Source organism: Galendromus occidentalis, unplaced genomic scaffold, assembly GCF_000255335.2.
Source record: "Galendromus occidentalis unplaced genomic scaffold, Mocc_1.1 scf7180000077497, whole genome shotgun sequence".
Classification (NCBI taxonomy): domain Eukaryota; kingdom Metazoa; phylum Arthropoda; class Arachnida; order Mesostigmata; family Phytoseiidae; genus Galendromus; species Galendromus occidentalis.
In genome coordinates this window covers 2,049,575-2,075,377 of record NW_003805485.1, presented here as the reverse complement: position 1 = coordinate 2,075,377, position 25,803 = coordinate 2,049,575, and the positions used below count along the sequence as shown (strand labels likewise).

Genomic DNA, 25,803 nt, shown 5'->3' with positions numbered 1-25,803 from the left:
CAAATGAGGGAAATATCGTTCCCCTTCGGCCACTTGTTTGAAGAGAGCTCCGTTTTCACGGGTACCGATGTAAACGTCCCCTGGTTGATGAGCATCTCATATAATAAGGAATATTAGGGTCGATAATCTTCTTGTGGGGCATCGGAGTGAGACGCGAATCCCCGATAAGAGCCGCCCGTCGATTGCACCCCTCCCTATCACGCAAATTCCGGTACATTCGGCTAAGTACATATTGATCAGACCACGTGAATTTCGCCCAATCAATTTATGACACTTATTCGAGCACCGAGATCACAGTCACATCGGACATTTCCGCACGAGACCTCCTCGGGATGTCTTGCTGATGCCTCCAAGCCGCAACAAGCATGCGGGAGTGGCTTCGATAGACCGGAGAAGAAGGAGTTTCACCTTTCCGCGCGCAGACGGGACTCGAGGTGGATTTCTGTTCAACCGCTCGAGGTTCGCCCTCCGACCCGAACTCGTATGCAGTGATTGTGATTCGCTCAGACGATTTTTCTCCCGATCCTCTTCCCGAATCGTCGAATATCTCAATATCTTCCATGGATATTTCACTGATTCAAGAGCTGATGGAGAGGAGCGGATCACAGACATTTTCGTTCCCTTATCAGAGACGCTCTCCAGATGATTCTGATCGTTGTTTCGTGAATTCTGATCGGCTACGTCAGCGCTTATGTCCGATCCGTTCGAAGGAAAGTCTTTGTTCACATATCGCAATCGACTCTTCTAGGACTGGTTGAAGATTCAGCATTTCCAAGGCGTGGCTGTAGTGGTAAGGCACGAAATCTCTTCAAGATGTGATATTCTCTGAAAACCGATGACGCATCGCGACTCTCGTTCGGAATCGAGCCAGCTGACTGGCCGCTCATCAGAAACCCAGGCATATTTCCAGGTAGGGCATCCTCCGCATGACCAATTTCGCTGGAAAATTTCGCTTTCTAAAAGCTCCTCTTTTAGCGGCGGAGCCGCAACCAGTAGGCGCTTACAAATATTGTTCTCCAGGGCGGTCAGGCTGACCGCGAAACCTCGCACTTGTGCAAGCATCGCGGAGCGGACGGCAGATCGTCGCGCCGTGACCCCGACGCTGTCGGATGTATCGTATCTATCGCCGTATTCAGGCGATCGGAAGGTCGGAGCCCGCCCAAGTTCCTATCGGGACCAGAGATCGTTTCTGGGTTTTTTCGAAGGGCATCCGCACGTGATCATCTCGATCCAGTGTGACGATGCAGATGCGTTGTGTGATCGAGTCTCCGGAAATGGATTGGAATTCGAAGAGGTCCGCCATTTTTCCCGCACACACTCCCGGAGGGTTTCGGATCCAATCTAGGACCTGAACTACAATGAGCGACCATAAAAGCCGTAAAGTTTCACTTTTTCAGGGACCGCGAGATGGGATCCAGAAACGAGCATCGAGCGCCTTCCCTGTGGCAGCCAAGTGCGGCAGCACCGGCGGTACCATGGGTCTGCGGTGAGTTTGGCGATAGAGGCCAAAACCCTGTGACAGCGTCGAACACATGGTCTCAATAGGAAGAGACAGAATCGGCCGCTTTGTGCTAGTCAAGACAAAGATTCCGAGGATATGCGCGAAGAAAGGATGCGCTAGCTTAAGACATTAGCTACGCTTCGTATTCCCTGTTTTGAGCGCAATTTCCGGTAACAACATTCCGGATCGGCGGTGCTTATTTTCGAATCTGTCCGATCCGAAGGTAAGCGACATGAACCAGAATGAATAATTTCCTTGAGACCGAGACTCATGTAGATTTCGTGCTTTACGTTCCGATTTCCCGCTCAACAATTCGCCAGTGGGGTTTGAATAACATAGGCTCCGGTGGAACTCATTTCTAGAGTTCTGAAACTCAATCAGAATACTTGAGCCGGACACAGCACGTGACTCTGTGGAGGAGCGACGGAATGACGAACATTTATATCAATTAGTCGAACTCGACCTGAGAGCCCGAGGGCCCACGCCGGTGCCGCTATCGGAGCGGCCGATACGTCAAGCTTCCTCTCGTTCTCCAGGCATCACTCGAATCATGATCGCGACTGTCTCGGACCGGCAGAACCTCTTATATCGCTCGCGGACTCCAGACCAGTGTTTCTTTCGAGAATTTCGGAAATTCCTCGGAGCTGTTCCAATTCTATATTTGATTCCGATTGTGACCCACCGACATCGGCAGGAATGACTCCGGGATCCTCTAAATGTTCTTCGTCGCTCCGTTTCGGAAATCGGATCCCTCTTCTTCTCTCCCTCTCCTCCAGGAAGGTCGTTGAATACCGCGACCCGGGCTTGTCTTTTCTTCTTTTTTCAGAAAACCAACTGTGGGACACCCGCTCTCAAAACGAGCCTGGGGGATAGATGGGTTCTGGGGTTGATCCTCCAGAGTGTGGGTAGTCTCGCTTCCGGGGATCTCGCGCTCAGAGCCGCTAGCTGCTCGAGCGTCACACTCGAGCTATTTTTTCCGCCCGTCGACTGGAGGATCGAGCTCCGAAAGCTGAGCGAAATCATTAAAGCCACAACCCGGCGCCCATGATCAACGAACCGACTTCGACCCCCGGCCGTGAGACGGTGGACAAAAAAAACTGATATCAACTGTATGATGTCGCAAAAAACAAACTCGGTCTACGATGGTGCATTTCGTCATCTCGGCTCACCGACAAGCAAGCGGAGTTACTTTGTTTCCGATGAGTTGGAGGAAGCGTCTCTAAACGGGTATCAATCATTGAGCCATAATTATCTCGCGCCGTTCATCCCACGACAAGAAGCACTCGATGACTACCCATATGATCGAATCGAGCGACCTCTCTGACAAGTTCTCAAACGAACGAGAGCAGCAAAAAAGACTCAAAAGGCTCAATTCGTGTCGTGAGCACCGGCCGGCGACTTCCTGCTCCTCCCAGCGGTGCTGCTCGGTGTCCGAGTCTGAGTATGACTTTCTTCTCTACCTAGCAGGCGACTGTTGCTCAAGGCTCCGGGGCCATGAACGAGGCAGGCCACTGCATTTATCCCAGTCCGGGAGACGAATCCGGATACCGGTATTTTACTGGAATCAATTGTAGAGGACTCCGCGAGAAATTCGAGGGGGCCGCGGGGAAAGCATCCGACAATCCCACATAATGTCCTCGTCAGGGACTCTTTCATTCGATATTCTCGCTGAGATCAGGGAGTTCTGAGCACATGATCATGATCCACGGTATTCTATTCGAAACCGGAGGACCAGTCACTCCGTTGAATGAAGCGGTGAAATTATCTATCCGGACCTTCCGCGCGACCACTGAAGCGCAGAAACGATACTGCTGGACTTCGGGAACTTTTCCCAGGATTCCTCCATAGTCCTTAATCGAGCACGATCTGGGAAGAGTTCTTCCCGCACGTCAGGATTCCTAACTCACATTGGTCTCCCGTTAGAGATGTGCATGGCCACCGAAAAGCCGAACATTGATTGATCGGTTCCACTGTGTACGAGGACATTGTCGACGTCGACATTCACTCCTGTCACTGGGTGTGTGGCGTATAGCAGGGCGCCACACAACGTGACACACCAAAACATGGTGAGGCCCTGCGGGAAACACCTCAGTAACTCACTCACTATCTTTGGAGATGGTCACGCATAAGTCTGTGTTCGTCGCCAAACCCCGGTCTGCGGTCTTGTTCCGTAGAGCGGGCGCTCTGTTACAAGGGGAAAGGGAAGTGGGAGACCGAGGGGAAGACCTGAAAGAAGGCTCTACCACTCAACCGCCACTCGATGGAAAACTCTTCCAGACCAAGCAAACACGACAAATTTCGTCGACAAAACATGTTCTCCCTGACCGTGATCTCTTGTTACAAATAGAAATGCTCAGGGAACTCATGTATCACGGATCAACGTTCACCTAGCGATTATGCTCCCGCGGTGGTCAAACGATGGTCAATACCACAAAGAAAGACATTTCGATTTATATCAGCAATATATTCCACATATGACGCATATTGGGGTGTTTCCCGCGATTCGCGTCATCTCGCACGAGGGTTGGAAAATTCAGTAAGACCCCGTCACAAAACGCACACTGTTTCGCCCAAATTCCCAGGAGCTGTAACTGGACAGGCTCATTTTAGCAGGACAGAGACGTCGCTGGGTGAAGATATTAGAAGAGAAATCATCGGGGAAATGCGCAGTCTTCCGTTGACTGCCGATTCCAGAAGAAGTGTCAAGGACTCCACGCCGCGAAATCAGACAGCTTTCGTTAGTCAGTCAACACAAGCGGATATGTTCGTGTTTGCATTGTCGATTATTGGTGATAGACTTACGAAGACGGTGCAGTCCCCGGATCGCCCAATCCAGCGACGAAGCTTCCCTCTGGAAAAAAGCGAATCCGCTTCAGGTCACTTCTGATCTACGCTTACGGTGCCGACTTCCGGATCCGCCGAGTCACCGACGAGTTCGATTCTCCGCGTGCGACGCGGAGTAACGATCCGGAGCTGAGAGAGCATGCTCTATCACGACAACATTCGGTGATTTACGGCCTGGAGTACCCTCATTCATGATGGGTGCTCCTCGTCGATTGCGTCGGCTAGGCCGATGTTATGCGGACTCTTGACTCATCCCTACGAATGATTTAAAAGAAAAAAAATTTCGGGCTGAACCACACAGCCGAGATTTAACGTCCCGGGTACTGTTATTCACATTGCTTCCGAGGACGGTTCCATAGAGCAAATGTACCGAGGAGGATCACTTCTCTTTCTTTCGTTCCCTTATAATTATAGTTGCGAGCACAAAACGTGTGTCGTTGGCGGCTTCGCGGAGTCGCAAGAGCAACGCAGGCACATAACCGCTCCAGATTAGGTCACGGGGCCAATCTCGGAGTCTCACTGAGTCAGTCCATGGTTCTGGGTCGAAACAGAATAGGGAATGGGACGAGCAAATCGAGAATTCTCGCAGAAGAGGGAGGAGTCAGATATCGTCAAGTCGATTTGATCAAGCCGACTCGGTGATACGAATAAAGTCGAATCGACTTGTTCATGAATCCGGTCGAAGAAAAATCGCGCCTCCCACAGCCGTTAAGAGGCTCGGGGAAACATTTTGGTTTGTGTTCTAGGCAGTCGGCAGGCAAACTCCAGCAATTCAGGATTTTCTAACGACATGAACGGCCGAGGCCAGAGAAAGAAGGGAGAGTTGCCCTGAACCGATGACGCCCTCAAAGACCTCCGTTCATCTCAAACTACGCTGCGTGCCGGACTCCAGAGATTCATCGGGTATCACTCGGGCGTCTCGTTCACGCTGCCGCGGGATCCATCCTTTGTTTGCCTTCCTTCAGGGAACGAAGGACAAGAACGTTCAGGAGCTCTCTGTAGGGGGCAGAAGCATTCGGAGAGGGAGAGCAGTTTTTCGGCCGCGAAAAAATTAGCCTTTCGGCTCGTTCCACATACCGTAACCTCATCTGCCGCCCTACCTCATCATATGAATCTCCCTTCTACTGGACCTCCTGAATCCTGAGTGCCTAGCTCCATGCAATCAACGGCCTGGTAATTCCCACGGACATACCACGCCCCCGCAGAATCTGCGACACGGAAGCCGGCACGCCCAGTGCCATGGCACCCCCCCCCCCCTTGAGGGGAACTTTCCCCGACGATTCAATGAAGAGGAAAGTGTCCCCTAGCTTCATAATTCAATCATACGTCCACATGGTATCCTCCCTTGACCGCTCCGCGTAAATGGGCTTGCGGAAATTCTTGACGGCGCCTATCCTCAGGAGAAACTGACCTCGCTGGAGACTCACGTAAATTCTTCCGAGCCGATCTCAACGCCGCTGGGATATGATGCACAATCACGATCCCTCATGACGAATAAGTCTCAATCAAGTCTGACAGGTATTTTGCTCTTATCTCAGCCGCAATGAGCGGGGCGGGGAAAGCGAAATTCGACTCTCTGAATTTATTCGATTACGAACGACGGGATTTTTTTTCTCAGATTTCCTCTCAAGTGCCCTTGTCGGCTCCTCCCCTTGCATCGATGCCGAACTCTCACGGCGCCTTCGTCGTCTTCTGCCGGTGATCCTATGAGGGACTCTTGCTTCGAGAGGATATTCCGAGGGACTTAAATTCCCGGAGGGGGCATGGCGGGAACTCTATCTGACGCGAAATCCGATTCGCTTGGATCTCGCGAGAGGAAATGATGCGACCCTTCAGAATGTTCCATTGTCTGGATGGGCCATACGAGCAGAACCTCGGCGTTTCCTGTTCAGGAGGAACCCTAGAGTCAGAGTCTTATTGTCCTCATTCTGTCTCCAGCAGCCCTTCCGTCGGACGATTGGGAAAAATTCCACCTCCTTCTGTCAGATCGAATGCTAGCTTGACTTGAATGCTGGAATCAAAGGAGCTCCGAACCCAAGTTACAGGATTCGCGTTGCGATCTCCTGAATTTTCTCTGATCCCGGAATCCTTTTTACGGTGCGATCACGCGCGGAAGATGTTACTATCCTCGCAAGATTAGACTTCAGATGTCTCTTGTGGATCAAGAGCGGAGGGAGGCCTTCTGGGGCAGCCAACTTCGTCTGACTGAAGAATCCATAGCAGATGAGCACCTTTGTTGGACACTGAGGTCGATAATCCAAAAGTCATCGGTCACGGTGGGGGCGGATTTTTAAGGACCTTTCTGGCGAGGTTTCCAGGCGGGAAGACATTAATCATCCACTCGAAAAGAAGGAAAACGCTAAACATAGATGACCTGCATAGAACAAGAGACACCCTCAAGCGAGCACTGGGTCAATGAATATGTTACCGAGAGGCCGATCGACAAGGCGAGATCACTGCGAGGGACGTAGAATTTGCTACACACCGATCCGAAGGACGTGAGACGCGGTTTCCAGTTTCACGACTTCGCGTGATCCAACTACCCTCGTACGTGGATCACCACCACTCGCGCATCTGCGCGAATATGCGGTCGATACCATACGAGAAGACCGCAGCGTCACCAGACGTGATCCAAGCTCGACTAAAATTTTGGATTGGATTGGATTCATGCGGACCTCCCATATAGGAGCCTTTCTTTCCAGGGGTGGATTGTGTTGCATTAACAAGTCATTTGCTCTCCCAACGTTTTAAGGTGTTCTTCGTCTTTTCGAAAACCTCCACCGTAGTATTTGGGTGAAGTCCCAGTCGATACGCGGAATCCCGTTGGTCGAGGTGTCCTTCTTCGCATTCCAGTACGATGTGTGGGTCCGCTTCTGGGGCCCCGCATGTCGGGCATCGGATGTCGATTGAAGGATCCCGGGCATCTTGTCGGAACCTAGTGTTGAGCATTCCTTCTCTGCTTAGCGCTAGGAGTCGACTGCCCCTCGAGTTATCGTATATTGGCATACATATCCCTCATTGCCCGCAATCGTTCATCGAGGCGAATCAAGGATCGCGAAAGTTGATTCAGGTCCAAACTGCGGATTGTCCTATACCCCTAAGGGAAGACGAGCCTTCTTCCCATGATATCGTCTTTCCCCTCTGATACCTGGGCGGGAAACTTCGGCCTTCAAGGTCAGGTTCTGGCGTTTACTTGGCTCGACGCTTCGTAGCTGAACTCCGTCCTGAATTCCGCTAGAACTTCATGATTTGCGAGAGGTCTGCGTAATGCCATGCTCGCAGATGTCTCCCGAGGATGAAGAATATCACAACTTCGGGCGTTGATGTCTCCCCCACCGCTTCCTTCCTCTCTATTACGCTGATGGGCGCCACGCGGTTCCGTCATCTGTTCCAGAATCCTGCCTGAATCCGATTTTCCCATCAAAACGAGCGTTGTGCCGGACCTCTACCGTTGGGATAACCTAAATATTTCGTGCTTGTTCTCATGGGATTTCTCGCAGTCGAAAGGAGCCCGGAACTTCGCGCTGTCCGCGGAAATTTCCTCAGTTCTGTTAGGAGGTCCTGCGATCCCGCAGTTTCTCATTCTCGAGAGGCGCACTTATCCGACAAAAAACTCTCGGGCCGCCGCCTCAATTACCGGAGAATGCCTCAATCGCGGGACCATCTAGGATGGCTTGCTGCGGCTCCATGTGCCTCCGAGGCTCCGAAGGATGAGTTCCATGTGAGGTCCACAAGCGGCGCAGAGGCACGGAGCGTGTCTCCGCTAGATCGGCGGGAATCGGCAGCCATGACTGTTCGCTGGGAAGCAGGAAAGCTGTGCTGTTGTGAAAACAGAGCCGTGATTTGTACGGCAATGATTCTCGACCATCTTCCGGCGAGACATGCAAAAGGTAAGGAAAGATCCGTCGGTACTGATAATACTTTCCTGAATGCTAGCGTTGTGAACGATTCGGGAGAACGTCGTGTCGTCTGCGTTCGCGATGTTTTCGTTCTCATCGTACGCAATTGAGTCTGTTACCCCTTGATTATGGGAGAAACAGTGGTGTGTTCCCCGACTCGGAACCCTCCTTGATTGAGTCGACTCCGACTTCCACTGCCGATGATCCGTCAGGGCTGATCCCCCTTTTCGCTAAACCTAACGAGGCTTTCTCGATGGCGGGCTCAGAAAGCATACATTGTATCCTGCCTGAGGGAATCGAATGCTCTTCCACTCGCAATATTAATCGTGGCCGTCGAAAATTCCGACTAAGAATGGAAGATGCATCCGACACAAGGATTACGAGATTTTCAGCACCAACACTGACCAATTTTCGCTACGCGTTTCCCAAATCCTGAATGCCGAGCGGCTTGAGACCCACGCATACAGGCTCACCTACCAATATTGGCGCGATTCTCTTTGAGAACAGCAGTGGCGAGGATCGTCGATGAAATGTTGGAGTGTTTTCCCTCACGATTGTGGAGTTTCCCTGAGGGACCATCTCTCAGAGATCACATTCGTTCGGACCTCGCAGTTTTGGAGTCGATGACTGTTTGCCTCGACTGTGACGGCACGGGTGCCTTCAAGGAGTCCAGATTGAATAACCCAATAATAGAAGCCTTCCTCCCCTTGACAGGATATGACCAACTACGGGGGGAAAAACGGAAAGTCCCGCGATACCGCTAGAGGTGAGTCCCTATCCTTGCTTTTGCCCTTCTCTCCGTACCCGCCAGAGTAGCTTTTCCGTTTTCCAGCAGTTGATTGCGTTGAGAGGAATCAAAGGGATCCAATTCTTGCAGACTGCGGACCGTCCGTCATGTTCGGATACATGACGGTGTACATACGGTATATCACCTAAGGAATTAGTCCTGCTCCAGCGTACATAGACGCAGATGTAAGGAGAGCGGGAACATCGAAGGAAATTATGTTCCGATCCCGGGCGACGATCAGCTCCCGTGTCGGGAGTCGCTTCGGGAAAAGCTTCGGAATACCAGCGCTTTATCTCTCAGGTCTCCCAAATCGATTCGCGCGACCGGAAGACGTGTTGTGAGTCACGAATCGGGGGAGTGTAAATATTACGCAAACCCTGCTGCGACTTGTTCAGCAATCAACGACCCTCCTTTCTTCGGGGATCCGTGACAACCATTCGACATGTAGTGAAGTTTTCTATTCACGTCTCCCGAACGGCTCCAGACCGTCGAGGACATCTCCCGAGAGGTGTCTCGCTCGAAAATCTGCTTCCTGATTCCGAGGTTCACGACGAAGGCATCACCTCAATCACAGTCCTAAGAAGCGGAGCACGGAAGGTCAGCAATCCTAGAAGTCCGAGAGACATCGATTAAACTGCTCCGTCAGCTGACCTAAATGTGGGATTCCCAACGCACACAGTCGTCCATGAGACAACAACAACCGATAACACCAAGATGACAAGAATCTTCGCTTTGCATTGACAAGCGTTTTGGGATTATGTCGCACAAAATGCGAGACTATTCCGACTTAGGAGAGTCGGTTTCGTTAACGAACGATCACTTTCATCATGAGCATGACGAGCTATTTGTCAGAATTCATAGGTATGACCCGGATTAGTTCCTCTTCTGGATGGGTACGCTATTTCAATTCGCGAGTTTTCCTTGGTAGAAATCGAGGAGTGGAACCTGCTCGATTAGCCAACCGGATGACCTCCCAGCCTGATCGGCCCAGAAATTCGCTCTGAGTGTCCTGATCCTATAAATTGATGCAATGCATCGACAGTCCCTCGAGCGATAGAAGTTCTTGACATGCATTAATTTTCACGAATTTTGCTCGTCAATAATTAAGAGGCCGGCCTCTTCATCCGGTCTGGCAGACCCTGTCGCGATGATGGCTGATTGGGTGGGTCCCTGTGCATTATGTTATATTATTCCCCATAAACCATCTAGACTTCTCCGTAGTGATATTGACGAACCGGTCCCTCAGGAGATGTTTTCATATGAGGCTGACTTATGATTTCTCTTATGTCACATTCAATTATTAGTGCCTAGTTTAGATTACCTCCCTAGGGTTCAAAGATCAGCAAAGCTATGTGCTCACTCCGGTATCAGGTTCGTCGTGTGATGAGTTGATTAGATACCACCGCGAATTTGTCCTCAAGTGACCTCGGGATCAATTCGTCACAATAATGACATGGGCTAGATTGAGAAGTGAACCTCGGCGTACGGACATTCGTGTATCGGCGGGAGATTGTTCGAACAATGAGCGAAAAAGAGTGTCTCACTCAAGCTGACCAGCAAACGTTTGCTATCGTGGAAGACTGTTTGATTAGATGCCCTTCGAGGAGCAATAACTCACAAAACTTGCCCTCCCTGACCACGCAGGGATGGTTCCGAGAAGCTCTCGAAGTGAGGTGGTCGATCCGATCTGCGGGGTAAGCCATCGCCCGATCGGTTCCTGTCTCTGGATCCTATTCGTGAATGCCGCCCTGACATTGGAACTCGATTATGGTCGGACATACAATCATCTTCGGGGCCCGCAATTTTTCGAAGCGTCAACCAATCAAAAAGCGTAAACGGAATTCGTTTCGCGGGAGCCCTCAAGAGGGGAATGGTGCTGCCACTCGTTCTGTCTTGAATAAATATTTCGATAAGGACACGATTCTTCAATGCTTCGGGATTTCAGGTGAGACATCCTTCACAAAGCGCTTTCGCCTCTCGGTCGCGAATCCTTCCGACACGCGCAGCGTAACTCGGAAGTAATCTTCTTCGCTGTCCGGTCAGAGATTCGAATGAGAAGAAGCCTCTTATCCGTACGGATTCCTCAAATCGAGCAACTCCTTCAGTCGCAGCTGTGCTTCTCGCTGAGTCAAAGGAGGCATCTCCCGGATTTTCCAGAGCCGGGAGTATCTCGGAGGGCTCGCAATCTTCGCCGCCGTGCCATATCTTGACCCCGAAGCGAATACCCTACAGCTCTCGAATCTCTTGAAATGATTTCTGCCGTAGCAGCGAGAGAAGAAAACAAGACGGATTGAGGAGTGGGGAGAATTGGTGAAGAGTCACCATTCAATTCTTTCAAAGTGGTCCCTCTGAGGCGTCTTCGGAAGTCCCCCAGGACCTCGAGATGGAGCTCCTTCAGTCAACTCCGCTCGACCAGTGCATCGGTTGATCCAGAGTGTTCCAATCGACGGTCATCGGACCTCCCTAGTCGATCGAAGCAAAATGCTGCGAGCAGCTTATTCCGAAGGAGTCGACTCCTCTGAGTTCCTGCCCCTTGACTCGCCCAGCCCTCTTTGTTTTCAACTGAGCTGTTGTCTGCAGAGAAACAAGGAATTTCTATTCTCAGTTCTACGTTTCATGATTATCCCCGTCCGATGGAGAGATCAACGTCTCGACTTGAGACGCCTTGATCAACGCCTCCGGAGACTATCAGTGGAAGAAGGTTCCTCCGGGAACTCAGCTGAATATGGATTGGTTGATTCCAGAAACCATACATTAGAATAAGGCACGCCATGAGGGGAATGGCGAAAACTTCAAGCGAATAGGCCGCGCCGAACTCCCATCATCAGCCCTGTCGGCGGAAACGAGGAGAAGCTCATGAATACGAATTGCTTTTGATGATAGGTCATCGTGAATCGTGAGTGCTCCCTCAGAGACGACAGAGTGAGGACAGTGATAGGGATCGTTCAAGAACACAGTTCGCTTTGGATACATGAGGAGACTTATGAGGTCGGCCCTAGAGTCCCCCATTGATAAAGCCGACAGAGGATGATAGAGACCGGATTTGGGGAGATCGTAGCCGTCTCAGCTAATCTTCGCACGATTTTCACAGAGAGCACCCACAGGGTCACCGGGAACCGCCCCGGCGACGTGAGATCGCTGCGAGATCAGATGTTAAAACGCCTACGGACAGATCGGAGAGGACCCTGCTTCGGAAGTGCCGGGATGCTCCGGAGACCAAAACATGAAACAGCGTCGACCATCGGCTCCTCTCGCAGCCTAGCTTCTCGATAATAAGGCGAATTACTCATATTTCTTCGAAACACGAAGAAAGATCTCGATCTATGAGAAGTTTGCCTCGCCCTGAGCTTGCAGGCAGCACAGGAATTCCTCAGCTGTTATTCTGCCACGAATTCTACATGTCTCGCGAGCGGGAGACGAGTTGCCCGGAACCAGGGACCCGATAAATACCAGCCTCGTCCTCGATGGATCGAGATCAGGCCAGCGAGCAAAGGAGTGACGCAGGAGTTGACGGATCGTATTTCCCAGGATCTTTGTCTTTCTCAAAGCTGAGATCAATACTGACGGCATTTGACACCCTTGATTTTTTCCACCTTGTATTCCACATCGAGGTATTGGTATATATAAGGCTCATTCGTCAGAAGGAGTGTCGCTTCGCATTTTGTCAGTCGATTCAAGCTTCTCTCTGGAGAAAAGTATACGAGAAGTCGGCCAGTGATTATATCTTTCCCTTTGTCTTCACTCGCATCGGTCTCGACCTCGACTCTATCGGGTAACGTGGCTCCGAAGCGCTGCGAAGTTGACTTCCATCCGAGAAGTAACAATCCGAGAATCGATGCGAACTCCAAATGCATAAAAAGACTCCCGTCTGCGGTATAATGTTGTCGACGAATCATCTGAAACGCTTGTCCCACTTCGATTACCGTCATCAACAACGTGCGTTCGCCCTGCCTGCGACGACAAGCCAACAGCGTGAATCACTCACAATGAATATGACAGGGGGCCTATTTCAGAGTCCACTTCACTCAGACATTCCCAAGAGGGAGCAGGTTTTCGCAGCTTCAGGAAAGCTGGGACCCTAAGTTTCGGGATCGAGCTCCGCTGGCGGGGAACTTGACCGCAGTACCGGTGTCTCAAGAAATGGAGCGCGTGCCGCACCGCTGGAGTTTAGCGATTTTTCGGCAGTCCCGGCACTCAGAGAATCCAAGATCTGCATACTGTGGCGCACAGACGCTTCGAGTTCGGAGGTAGCATGGAGCTAGTTGCGACGATCACGATGCGTGTACCAAAAAGTTCTGCGGATGCCCCCGCACCTCTACCTGGTTCCTGATCGAAGACAAAACTTCTTTCCGAGCAAAGGTTCATTATCCACGGAGCTTACGGAGTTAGGTACATATATTTATGCGAGGCACAAAGTCGCTGAGAAGACACGGACGATTGGTCAAGCTTGCTCCGCGCAATCTAGAATAACGAGCGTCCCAGTATCAGCTCGTGAAGACTTCGTCACGCAGTCACCCTCTCACGACTCATGACTCGTGACTAATGATTGACCTGGGGTCTATTCGAGGGCATCCCCATGCTTGGATGCCCAGACGACCGACGCACGCGGAGGAGCACGGCGTTCCGGAAATATTTCTAGGAGCAAAATAGTTAAATCGATCACCGAGCCAAAAGCAAGTAGAGGGATGAGTTTCGCAAAGCCACCCATATTGAATTTTCCCGAGGACTCTTCGTTCCGAAGGAATGTGCCATTTTCGAGTATATGTGTCTTGTACCTCTTGAACAAGCCTTCATGGTAACGGAATGCAGCCGTCTCTAGAGCATTCCGGGTGTTCTTCCAGCCGTAAGTTGTCCTCGGAGAAAGTACAGCATGCTCGAAGACCTTTGCGTATAACGCATTTCTCTGAGTCAAGGATCTCACCAAAACTCGTTCTCCGAAAAAACCGCCGGTCTTTGTGAAGATGCCCTGCCCATTGAACTTAAGAAAAATACCGTCCGCCGAAGAAAAGTTCCGATAGAGCATTTCATCTTCTTCATGGCGAAGGGTTCGGAAGTAGGTGACTTTGCGCAGAGGGAACCCGCTCGAAATTTTCTGTGCCTCGTTCATGGAACACACGGCTTTTTTCTCAAACGCCATACTCCTAATTATGGTGGATGCATAGTCACAGAGACTATTGAAATGACACGAGTAGAAGCCGTCCACTTGAGGCGGCTCACTATGATCAATAAAACGAGTCACCACATCGTTCCCGAAAATTGTGCTCAAGAAGAAATTCATCGAGACCGCCGAGGCGCAGATCAAGGACGACGGACTTCTTTTATCCGCGACCTTGATCGGGATCGCATTGATGAAATTGAATAAGATGCAGCCCACAGTCTGAAGGAATGGAGTGTGTTCCGCTAGACTATGCATCAGACTCAGCAAGAGGACACTCAGCAGGAACATTATCCACGTGATGAGCGAGAATGGCTCCAGCAAAGTTAGAATGCTCACGTCTCTCAGACGTGTCAAGGTGTTGCAATCGCCTATTTCACTCGATGCTACCATGTTGTTGACGGCCGTATGGTGGAATAGTAAGTTGGAGATATTTTGAGAATCCATAGCAATGGGGAGAAGTTTCTCCGAGAACTTCAGAATTGACGCGTTCCAGCGGAAGGTCACATCGTACTCGAGTCGGTCGTCTGTCATATGCCGTTTGGAAGCTACGTGTTCCAAGGCGAATCGTATTGGCTCCGCCGTCACACACTCGTGGGGTCTGTTCTTGAACCTCTGGTCCACCCATGCGACAACTTTATCGTGTCTATCGCAGGCGAAGAAATATTTGAACTTGTCGAATTTGAAGACGGGGATTCCATTCCTCGACATGGCGTCGAAATTCAATCCGTGGAGCTTTCCGTGGAAGAAGTGGAGGACGCATTTGTGGCGAATATTTTGGTATATATCTATCTCGTTCGAATCAAGCGCCTTGAAGTCAGCGGCATTCGAAACGATAGCTATGTGTTGAGGGGCAGCCAGAGCGTTCAGATACCACGGCCCGACGGTCCGTCTTTTGAGCGGACCAACCTTGCTCAGCAAGTCGGTACGATCTCTCCTCAAGGCTCCCATCGCCGCAGAATGTTCGGGCTCACTCAAGAGAAGGTTGGTCCACAGACGGATATCGAGCATGTGCAGGATGCCTGTTATGTCGACGATCAGTAATTGCTGCATACCGATTCTCCTTGAAGATAGAAAGCTTTTTATGGTGTCAACCGTCATATCAGGGCCGAGTCGCTGGGATCCGGCAACTCCACAAATCAAGAGCCAAATGAAATCCATCCGAGTGAACACGTTCATCGTAAGCCGGCTTCTCTCAGGGCGGCCACTCCCCGGAGGAAGCTTCACGAGACATCAGGAACAAAAGATGATTCCCGCAGCAAGACGGTGTGCACCGGATGATCAATGGAAACGGATTGAACCGCAACTCAGGTCTAGGAGGGATACCGCGGATGATATCCGACGCTGAGGGTCTGGCTCCGGGGTCGATTGTGACATCCGTGGAGGTAAACCACGGAGACGCAACCCAGGTGGAGGCATCAGGAGAGCTGAAAGCGTGGGAAAGACCTAGAAAAAAGAGGCGCGAGTTATGAGTCACTCAGGTTTCTCCGGAATATCTCTTCCTCGATCTCTCTTCATTTTTGATCACCTCCTCGGGGGGAAAGCGGACGAATCAGGTCCTCGGACTTCAAACCTACGACTGAAGTGTGAGTGTCTAACAAGCTCCCTCGTCGAGCTCTACTCGTCTCGGACAATGCGACTTCACTGTCGTGCGTCAGGAAGTCCGTGGAAACGCCTGATCTCCATTCGCGGTCGATTGATGAAGTCGTTGGAGAGCTAGAATACAATCAAGCCGCAAAGCACCGTCCCGCTACGGATATCTGAATTGTTTAGTCGTTCGGATTGGCTAAAGAGTGATTTACCGGGTCGGAACAAGTCAGTCACCCACAATCCCACATGACTACATCATGTTCAGAGCCTGCTAATCATTGGAATGATATTCGGAGTAATATTCCATTACTACGATCAGGGAAGGCTTTGATGAGTTCTTCTACCTAATGTAGAACCTACACAAATGTGGAGCTATCGAATTCATGAGCTGTTCGATATTGCTAAAAGAATATACAAGTCAATCATTTCGAGATAATAGGAGTATAATCGGAAATGCTCCCGGACTACCGGAATGTCCTATTAGCTAATCTTGATCATCCCGGAGGAACTCATGCAGAGCGCTCGGAACCAGCTCCATCGGGGAGAATCGAGAGGAAGAAATATACTAGGATGAGAGAAAAAGTCTCCTTTATTCGAAAATGAAAAATCGCATCAAGCGCGACCCATGGGGGATTTATTTGACGCAACATCAATCGCCATGGATTCAATTTCGAATCTGGTGTTCCATCTTCCTGTATCCTTGTGTTGTTGTTGGTAGTTCCGAGTGTGCTCATGTTCGTGTGTCTGTTTTGTTGTTTGTTTCAGAACTCAGTGGAGTTAGCTCGACCGACTCCGCTCATTAAATAAAAACCTTCTTCCGTTCGAAGTTGATTGGGGAGTGTCCAGTTCACGATCTGTTTCCAAGTCTATAATTCACGTAGGGAACCTCGATGTCATCCCCGGCGAGATTGCTACAGCACAGCTCAAAGACCAACGACTTGATGTGAGAGGGAATTCGTTTTTGACTAACACTCTCCACGACTTCGGTCATTTTCATTTTAAGACGATCTTGTTTCTTCTGGGGCGGCATGAAGAAAGCGAACAGCATCTGAACTCCTTGAGAGAGCATGGTAATTTCGAGGTCGTGCTTCGTTTTGAAGTAGTCGATGAACTCCTGGAGAGTCATTTCACCCTCGAGATCAAACCGATCCCACAGCGTGAACTCGGTTTCGTAGTATTTGATCTTAGGGGCGGGCATCGGTTCCGCGAAGCCGATGTAGGGCAGCGAGAGATTGATGAAAGTATTCTTGTAGGCCTCGATCGATTTGTGGCCTTGAATAATTTTGTACATTTCGAGGCACACGAGTCCAGAGACGAGAGCCGTCGTCGTAGCGATGGCGGGGATGATTTTGCCGGCGATGAGCTTCGATTGGTGTCTGTCGGCCGGGGCAATGTCGTAGTTCTCGGCCCGGAGGTTCGAACAGGCCACAATAAAGTCCATGTGGAAATTCGTATCGTCGTCTTTCTCGAACTCGATCGGTTTCAGAGTGAAGTTCTTGAACTGCTCAGGGGCGGGGATGCTCTTGACGACGCTCTGTATCGAGTCCAGGTCGCCCACCTGCGACTGCTGTTGGGCTTCGGCCTCGGTGACCGCGATCACCACGCCTTGTTTCACCTTGAATTCGGGCACTTTCACAGCTTTGACGAGCTTTTTCACCTGTTCCTTGGTCACAGCTTTGGTATCGATTCCGTAGAGGTATGCCTTCAGTCGGGCAGCGGCGTCAACGTAATTCAAATGCAACTCGATGTCTTCGTCGAACGTCAACGGATGGGGGCAGCGTTTTGGTCCCGACCAGAACGGAGCTCCGGACGACGTGATTTGGTCCTTGGGGAAATTGTGCAACAGCTGCTTGATTTGGTTGGCGTACTGATCTTCGAAGTGGAGCCGAGCCCAGGCGACGCAGTCCTCGAACGTGCTGGGTTTTTCATCGACAAGTACTTTCTTAACCGATTGGTAGATCTCCAGACCCATCGCACCGGGGCTCTTCACTGCCTTGGAATGGAAGTCCGGATCGTGGATGTACTGACTCGCGTACTCGGCGCCGGTCCGGAACAGCCCCTCGAACTCGTCACGAGCCCATTGCAGCGTGTGTTCGATCGCGTTCGGGAAGTTCTTCAACGTGCAGATGGGAATCGACTTCTCCGGAGGGTCGTGACTGGAGCTGTAGCTCTCCGTCAGGTGGGGCAGGACAACCTGCACATTACCCTTAGTTCCGAGCGTCCCGGACTCGAGCAACGGCTTCCGGTAGTACACGCAACGTCTGTCGACGTACGTTCGGGCTTCGACGTTGTCCAGCGCGTTGGCAACGCCGTCGAGAGCCTCGAAGAAGTCGTCGTTGTAGACGGGCTCGGTCTCAGGTGAGACTCGGTTTTCGTGGGATGTGATTCGGACCTGAGGGTTCATTTTGGCGACGGCCTTTGCGGCAGCCTTCGACTTCAGCTGACCGACGTCCCACGAACGGAACAGGAATTGACGGTTGAGGTTGGACCGCTCGATGACGTCCATGTCGGTGACGATCATGCCTCCGTTGGGACCCGTTCCCACGCCCATCATGGCGAAGTTCTTCAGGTGCTCACAACCGATGGCTCCGGCGCCGACGATGAACCATTTCTGGGAGGCGATCTTCTCTTGGAACGATTTCCCGAAGACAGCGATTTGTCCGGCGTATCGATCGGACGGGTCGGCCTCGGCATCGGCCTCCGCGACGACTTGATCTGCGGGAAGGCATTCGATGGCGTCGAAGTAGAACCATTGATTGAAGGGAGTGAATTTTCCGGAAGAGGCTTTCATCACTTCCTGAGCAGCAATTCCACCTATGACGGCGTTCATGGGACACAGATTCCCGGAGCTGACTTTCGCGAAGATCTTGATGAGCTTCTCGTTGAGCTCCTTACCGGCCGCGACCTCCTTGGCCAGAGCGAAGAGCTCGTCAGCGTCGGCGTCGTTCCACGCTTTGGGATATCTACCCTTGGCTTTCCGGAATTTATCCAACGCCAGGAAAGCGATATGAAGGTTGGTGGGATGTTCGAATTTCGCCCAATCGGCATCGACGATCTTCGGATCGGCCAAGCTCTCCTCCATGGTCTTGAACTTGAGCACAGCCGGTTTTTTTACCTGGGTGGCGATACCGCCTCTGACGTAGTCGCCGAAAGCGCTCGTGTCTCCGATCGAAAACGTGAAGGGTCCCAAGACCTTGATCTTGAACTCCTTCCCGTTGATCTCGGCCATACCCTGTATTTCGTTGAACGTGACATAGTCACCGTCTTCGAATCCGTGCCGTGTTTCGTCCAAGCAGGTGACGACACCTTCGACATCCTTGGTGACGGATGCGATCATGGCTGTCAGCGGCTGGTTTCCATCTGTGTCGTAGACCGTGAATTCGGGGCCGAAGTCACAGAAGACTCTCGAGAATAGACCGCGGGTGTCGGCGATGATCACACACTTGCCCTTCGAGTGGGCCCATTTGTCGATCTTGACTTGTTCGTCGAGGATAGAATCAGTCAAAACAATAACGGCGAATTTGGAGAGGAAGTCTTCGCTCAACTCTCCGGTGCTCGCAGAAACGGTCACGTAACTGTTGAGCTCTGCCACTCGAGGGCATGAGACTTCAGCGCGATTCTTGCCTGCATAGTAAAAAACCGATTGTAATGCTTGAAACACAGGGCAATAGATCTCGCTATTCGGTAAGCGATGCTAAGGTGAGATTTCAGACAGAGGATATTGGTGCTCCGACCTTTGTTTCATCCCGCGGACCACTTACCGATATCGTCCTTGGTGAGGAAATACTGCGCGGAGAGATCCAGGTTAGAGACCGGCTTCGTATCGTGCAAAGTGACGGACTTGACGCCACCTAGAATGACATTTTTGGCGATTTCGACACCTAGGCCGCCGAGGCCGGAGATCAAAACGTCAGACGACTGCATTCGGCGCATAGCCTCATGGCCCAAGACGTACCTGCAAGGAGAATAGATTTCAGTCTGGAGAAATCTTCACGTTTCGATGGAGGCAGGAGAAATCAAAGAAACCACGCTTGCACACCCAGGAGCCCGAGACCGTACCATACGTCAGTTCTGAGATTTCCTCATCCCGCCGAGAGACGGAGATCAGGCTAACCAGCTCGGTTCCATCTAGACATGGTTTTTTTCGCGGAACAGGATTCCTGCATTGATTGAGATCGTCTGATCCTGCTCAGCCACAGCATTTCTAAATGAGGTTCAGATGACCCGGCACAAGCACCAAGGTCGGAAGAAATGGTTTCTGGCACAGAGAGGTACTACAGCGTGACCGCTCGACATCGAGAGTCGCTCAGAAGACCATTGCGATGCACTTTGACAGCGCGCAATTTTCTGCAACGGGTTTCTTGAACAATTCTACGGATGGCTGCCGGCCCGGTCAATGGCCTGCAGACGCCCTCATTCGTAAACACAATGCATCTCGGATGCCGTTTTCGCACGCTTCGACTCCGGCTCTCCAGCCGGTCTGGCATCAGTTCCGAACAACGTTTGAAATCCGATAAGTCGGCCGTATATATGGACGACACGGAATTCAGTCAACAATTCCGGTGTTCAAGCATGCCCATGATGGGAACATATTTAAATCAATTCATGACAGCGACGGTCGCGCTCACGTCGGTGGACGCTGAAAAAGAGCGCGAAGGAAGATACTCGATGAATGCGTCTCGCGAGATCTCAACCAGAACCTTCATTGGTCTTCATTGATCCCTCGGGGCCTGAGATCGATACGAGTCATGCTCTCGCATATTCTGGGCGACTTCAACGGAACGATATATCTTCGCTGCTTCGAAGGGTTATCTACGTGGGGAATCCAACTCACAATTGTCTCGAGTAAAGACTCTCATCGATGTCTTGGGCTTGGGAGCCGTTCGCTCCATTTCGCGCGGCCATGGATCCACCCTGGAAAAGGAAAAAAGTCACGAATTAACAAATATGTCTCGATTTCTCTCCCCGCCGATAAGTCTTTGAGTCGGAGTCCAGAAAGCCACTGACATCATCAACCGATTCTTCACGGGAGCGGGCTGAGGGACCAGACGTCCCCCCGGAACAGAGAACAGCACCCAGTCTTGAGCTTCTTCGTCACGAGTGAATTAACTTCAAGCTTTTGTTGAAAGTTTGCGCTAAAATCCGATGAATCGGTCACCATGGGAACCAAATCACGTGGACAACACCACGAGCTCCAGTTAGAAATGTTCGAAGGACCCGGCTCCGCGCATACGGGACTTCGGCCCCCGAGCCTCAACCTTGGGCCGCAACTTTCGATCTTAAAGCACGGGTCTTCATGAGGGCAGCGGATATGGCTTACGGAGGAAGTCGGGGAGTCTCGAAACACTAACGGAGCCCCTCACTTGAGAACCCGGAGCTCGAAGTGGATTACCATAACGATGGGAATGAATCATAATTCCGAAAACGAGCCAGAAGACTCTAGATCTCAGTACGGCTGGCTCACAGGCTCAATCAGAGCCAACAGCTGAGACACGTCACTCCGGCGAAGCTCATCAGCGACGAAACTCTTGAAAGCTCAGCACGGGAAAAGGGGAGGCGATAAGGAATGTATCGCTGATGACATTACGGACACTCTTCGCTTGAGAGCGATATCCTACTCAGCACACGCCACGACTTCGAGCGCGGGCTTGACCGGCTGGCTCGCTTCGGTCTTCCAGTCGTTTTTGAGGAATAGACATCACCTCTGGAAAAATTCCGAATCGCGAAGAATGAGTCCCGAGCACAGTCCCGAGGGATCGAATTCGAAGACCAAGGACGATTTGAAAGGAAGGAAATCATGAACGAGGTCAGAGTACAGTCTTTCGCCGTTCCGGTAGAGCCCACCGGCAACGCGACAAACCGGGCCGAAGCGCGCCACTCGGGCTTCTTTTCATTCGGAGAACAGAGTTTCCCTAGTATGGAAGAGAGACCCGTCAGTGAAGGGCTCTTCAGACAGGCGGAGAAACGCAATGGGACATTCGGTTCAATTGGCGTTCCAAGTCGAAATCCAAGTTTTCGATCACTAAAACCTCTCTCGGATTGAGCTATAAACCGGCAAGTCATTCGATCATGTCCGGACCAGGTAGTCTCAGCCCAGGATTGGCCTCGATACAGCCCCCGGAAAACGGTGATCGTTGCCATAGTTGGCCCGATAGGATGTGGATTCGGAGTCGATGCGAGCCCTGGGACGAATATCCGGGCTTTTCAATCAAGCTCACTTGCCCGGAACTCGCTTTCGATCCAGACGGCTCTGCTCCCCCCTCAGGGAAGGATAAATATCACGCTGTCTTCGAATCCACAAACGAAGCCGGCATGAAACAAATGCACTCGGAGAGTCTTCGAGGAAAACGGGCGAAACGGCGTAGCTTTCGCTCGAATCCACTGTCGATAGCTCTTTCAGAAGACTCATCATCTAACAAGTTGTCTGACGTTTGAGAGCGCTAGGCTTGTGGGTGCCGCGTCAACAATGGCGGAAAATCGACGTCAGTCGTTTACCTTTCGAGGAACACCGACAACGAGTCGAGCAGCGGATCCTTTCGCTGCTTAGAACAGGACGGATTGCACGATCACAGTCGAGTTGTCCGTCCGCTCGAAAATTCACCACGCACGGAGCACAACGGACCGGTTCTCGTCCCTGGGTTGGGTTTAGCGTGTTGTGACTATGGAGTGTTCTGATATGCTGCTGCTGCAGCAGCTACCATTCGCCTCACCACACAGCAGCCGGGGAACCACTGAGTCATCGTGGAAGGGAGCAGCCGACAAGCGAGCAGACGACGAGGGACCGCTAATACCGGGGGAGAGGGACATTTGTCTCCTTCGAAGTATCTGCCCATCATCGACATAAAGGGTAAGGACCACTCGTTTCGGACCAGCAACTGACGGGACGAGCAACAGCGGACACCAACTGGCGATCGGCTGTCCAGGCCGGCCCTGGCAGGCATTGCGATGGTGTGAGCGCAGACCATCACAACAGCTCGACGAAGAACGACGTCTGCCCACCGCCATTTTGTTGGTAACAAAATCATTTCACCGGCGCGCGCCACAAAAACAGAACGGTCTGCAGCGGCCCCTACCCCAACTTATCCGTCTGCACCGCACACTACACAGCTCGCTGAGGAAACCCCTGCAGGGGACGCTGAGGGGGGCGAAGAATGACATGGAATCTCTCGCGAGAATCGAACGGAATCACTGGTCGTTACTCGTTACACTCCTGACGCAGCGAGGGAAATTCGACTTCGGAGTGTCTCAAGGGAGTGAGGTCGGCAGAGATCGGTTTCCACAGCTGCCAAGCTTTCGGTCGTTCAGAATCAAAGCCTGCGGGGCCGCGGTGATCTGGGCTTATGATGATGACGGAGCTCGCCGTTCGCTGTTCTCTGATTCGTTTAGTTCGATGAACGGTACTTTGATACATATCAAATCAAGTGCTTCTCTAAAAGGAACGCATACAACGAGAATGAACGATGCACGTCTCGGCGATACTAATCGACCGTTCAACGTTCCCAAGGACTCCAACTTTCACGACCGCTCTCGGGGGCTGGGCCACGGCGGGTTCCACTAAAGGGAGACAACAGCGTAGCACGACAAATGAAGCTTATGATCTCCAGCCTCGGGAAAAGGCTCGGGTTCCCGTCTAGAATTCATGCTAATTGGATCCGAAGGCAAGACTCATTCCGTGCGATCTCCGATTCCCTCCACTTGTTCCAGCGGTGTGATACCATAAGTCATGAGGAAAACTCGACTTCCGAGTTGTGATAGAATGAATGAGTAAGTGTGTCCGTCCTAAGATCACGCAGGAGTGCGTTGTGACGGAAGAACATGTCATTGGTCACTTCAGTCCTGAGGAGCTGGGGAAAAGGCAGGAAAAGCGCCGTGTCTCGGCATGGATCGCTCCGAATAAGCTCCTCAGGGCAACCCAGCATTTGGAGGAGGCTCCAATCTGAGTGCAGCACTAGGCAGATGCCCTCGTTCAGACCAAGGGGGAAAGAAGTAATCTCGGAGTTCGAAATCCCATACGACGGGCGCTGGGACTCTGGGCCACGTACAGATCTAGTTTTAGCCCACCGCAGAACGCTGAGAGTGCTGCGAACCACCGATGGATGACCGGAACTCCGAGATGTTTTGATTCGCACAAATCGAGAGCCACGAGTGACGCTTGCTTGAGGATTGCTTCTGCGAGAAGCTGGTCACGATGACTATCGCGGTAGCCCACGTAGTCGTGCTACCGCTGTCGGAGGGCACATTCAAATGATTTCAGTGTATCGTACACGCAAATACTGATCAAACCCGATGTCGGCAACATAAAATGGAAACAGGAAGGCTCCCGGAGCAATGAGTTCTGCAGGTGAACAGTCTCATAATCTGAGTCGAAAAGATGCGAATTGATCGTTAGCCGAAAGCTCGGCTTATATCAGCTCTTAGAAACAGGTCGGCACTACGCCATTTCTTGTCCATGTACGCCTCGCACGAACTGATCGACAATGCACAAGCATCGGCTCCAACGGCTGATTTTCTCTACGAAACCGAAGCGATCCCGAGTGCCCCTCGCTGGCGATGAGTGTTCCGCGAAAAAAAAATTTAGGAGCGAGTGACGCCGACCGGACGCCTCTCTTGGGCGTGCAATGCCACTCGAGCTTGGGGAGATCGAGAGAAAACCTCGGAATTCATCAAACGAAGCATCGAGTACACGTGCATGTATCACCTAGGCCTTTTGAGGGGACGATGGAGAGGAACTCATACAGATGGCAAGGATGACTTACGTTTTTCAGAGTTGCACTGTCTTCTCCGTTGGATTCCTCAGGTCTACGCCTTTTTGCGGGCGGTGCAATATTTTCTGATTGTTTTCCAGAAGCAGAATCAGTTTGAGACATTTAGCTTTTACAGAGGGCACGCGGCATCAAGAACTCGCTAAAATATGTTCGTACTCGTCCAAGACAGTCTTCGTCTGCGATTGGCTGCTTAGCGAATCAACACGTTGACAACTGATTTCGACACGCTCGTTGAAGTGTACGCTGACGCTGTCTCGTGTTGTTGAAGGGCTCTCGAATATTCTCAGAACCAAACTCTCGCAACTCGACACAACAACGAACCAGCCAACCGACCGGCTGCTTTGTGTTAAACGGACGACCACAACAACAACGGACGCACGAATGCACGGACGTCAGGACCTCGGCTCGCGCGCTTTGGAGCAGGACGCGTGGCACGGCTGTACGTACGCTTGAGGAGCCGTTCAATCTTCCGAAGGTTGGGTCTATTGGAAACCTTGAGAGCTGTATAGAATATCAGGATTGAACAGAGATGGGATCCGCTGATGGGAGAGTGAAGACGATGATGGCGATGATCTTTTTCGAGAATCCGGGAGGAAGCAGGCGCTCCGTTCAACTTTCGCGAAGTCTGACTCTTCGCTGATGGAGAGACTCATCGCGGATCGCCTTTCTCGAACCCCGGTGCGTCAGACTCTTGCAGTTTGAAGGACTCCCCGAGATGATCTTCGGACCAGAAATTATGCGTGTCCTATGTACCTTAATTCAAGCTTCCATAGAGAACTCCACCAATGACAACTCGTTCACGGCAGAAAAAAAATCGGTAGAGCTTGTAGCCGGGGAGCAGACGATCTCCGCAGCGTTCTTCTTTAGCGCTCCCTTTGAAAAATCAACCCCGCCAGAGCCGTTTTCAGTTACTCGGGCTCGAGTCCAAATCCTTTCCGAGCCCGATCTGTCCGAAACCTAAGGAAATATTTCGGTCTGCTTTCGAAGAAACCAGACCGAAACCGACTCGAGAAGCAATCATCGCGAGGTCAAAACCTTACGTTCGACTCAGGGGGGTTTCCCAGGAGGTCCGCCCCTCCGTCCACATCCGTAGCTTTTCGGCGAGGAGGCGCGCTCTGATTGGTCGAACTCGACCGCGCACTCGAATGACCTCACAAACTCGCGAAGGCGTGAAGCCGGCCTCGGCCTCGGCGTGCGTCGTCTGTCGATGCACCCCTCCGAAACGTGGATCTCCGCGCGCAGCTCCACTCAGTCGGGGATCC

The 25,803-nt window shown here is 51.6% G+C and overlaps 2 protein-coding genes across 2 annotated transcripts in view; both read right to left on the bottom strand.

The window, feature by feature from the left end:
* Window positions 1–15,365, bottom strand: part of LOC100906892 (integrin alpha-PS2) — a 29,096-nt gene extending 13,731 nt beyond the window's left edge. The window contains exons 1-2 of the mRNA XM_003746587.3: window positions 13,953–15,365; window positions 3,409–3,575 (exon numbers count right to left, since the gene is read on the bottom strand). Of these exons, the coding sequence (XP_003746635.2) occupies window positions 3,409–3,575; window positions 13,953–15,365 (1,580 nt within the window). The remainder of the gene's footprint in view (window positions 1–3,408; window positions 3,576–13,952) is intronic.
* Window positions 15,366–16,353: 988 nt separating this feature from the next.
* Uba1 (ubiquitin-like activating enzyme 1) lies at window positions 16,354–24,790 on the bottom strand. Its single transcript, XM_003746490.2, has 4 exons — window positions 24,533–24,790; window positions 20,611–20,690; window positions 19,538–19,731; window positions 16,354–19,400 (listed from the first exon to the last, which is right to left on the bottom strand). The coding sequence occupies exons 1-4, from the start codon at window positions 24,641–24,643 to the stop codon at window positions 16,624–16,626; spliced, it is 3,162 nt and encodes a 1,053-aa protein (XP_003746538.1). The 5' UTR covers window positions 24,644–24,790; the 3' UTR covers window positions 16,354–16,623.
* Between the last annotated feature and the right edge of the window lie 1,013 nt (window positions 24,791–25,803).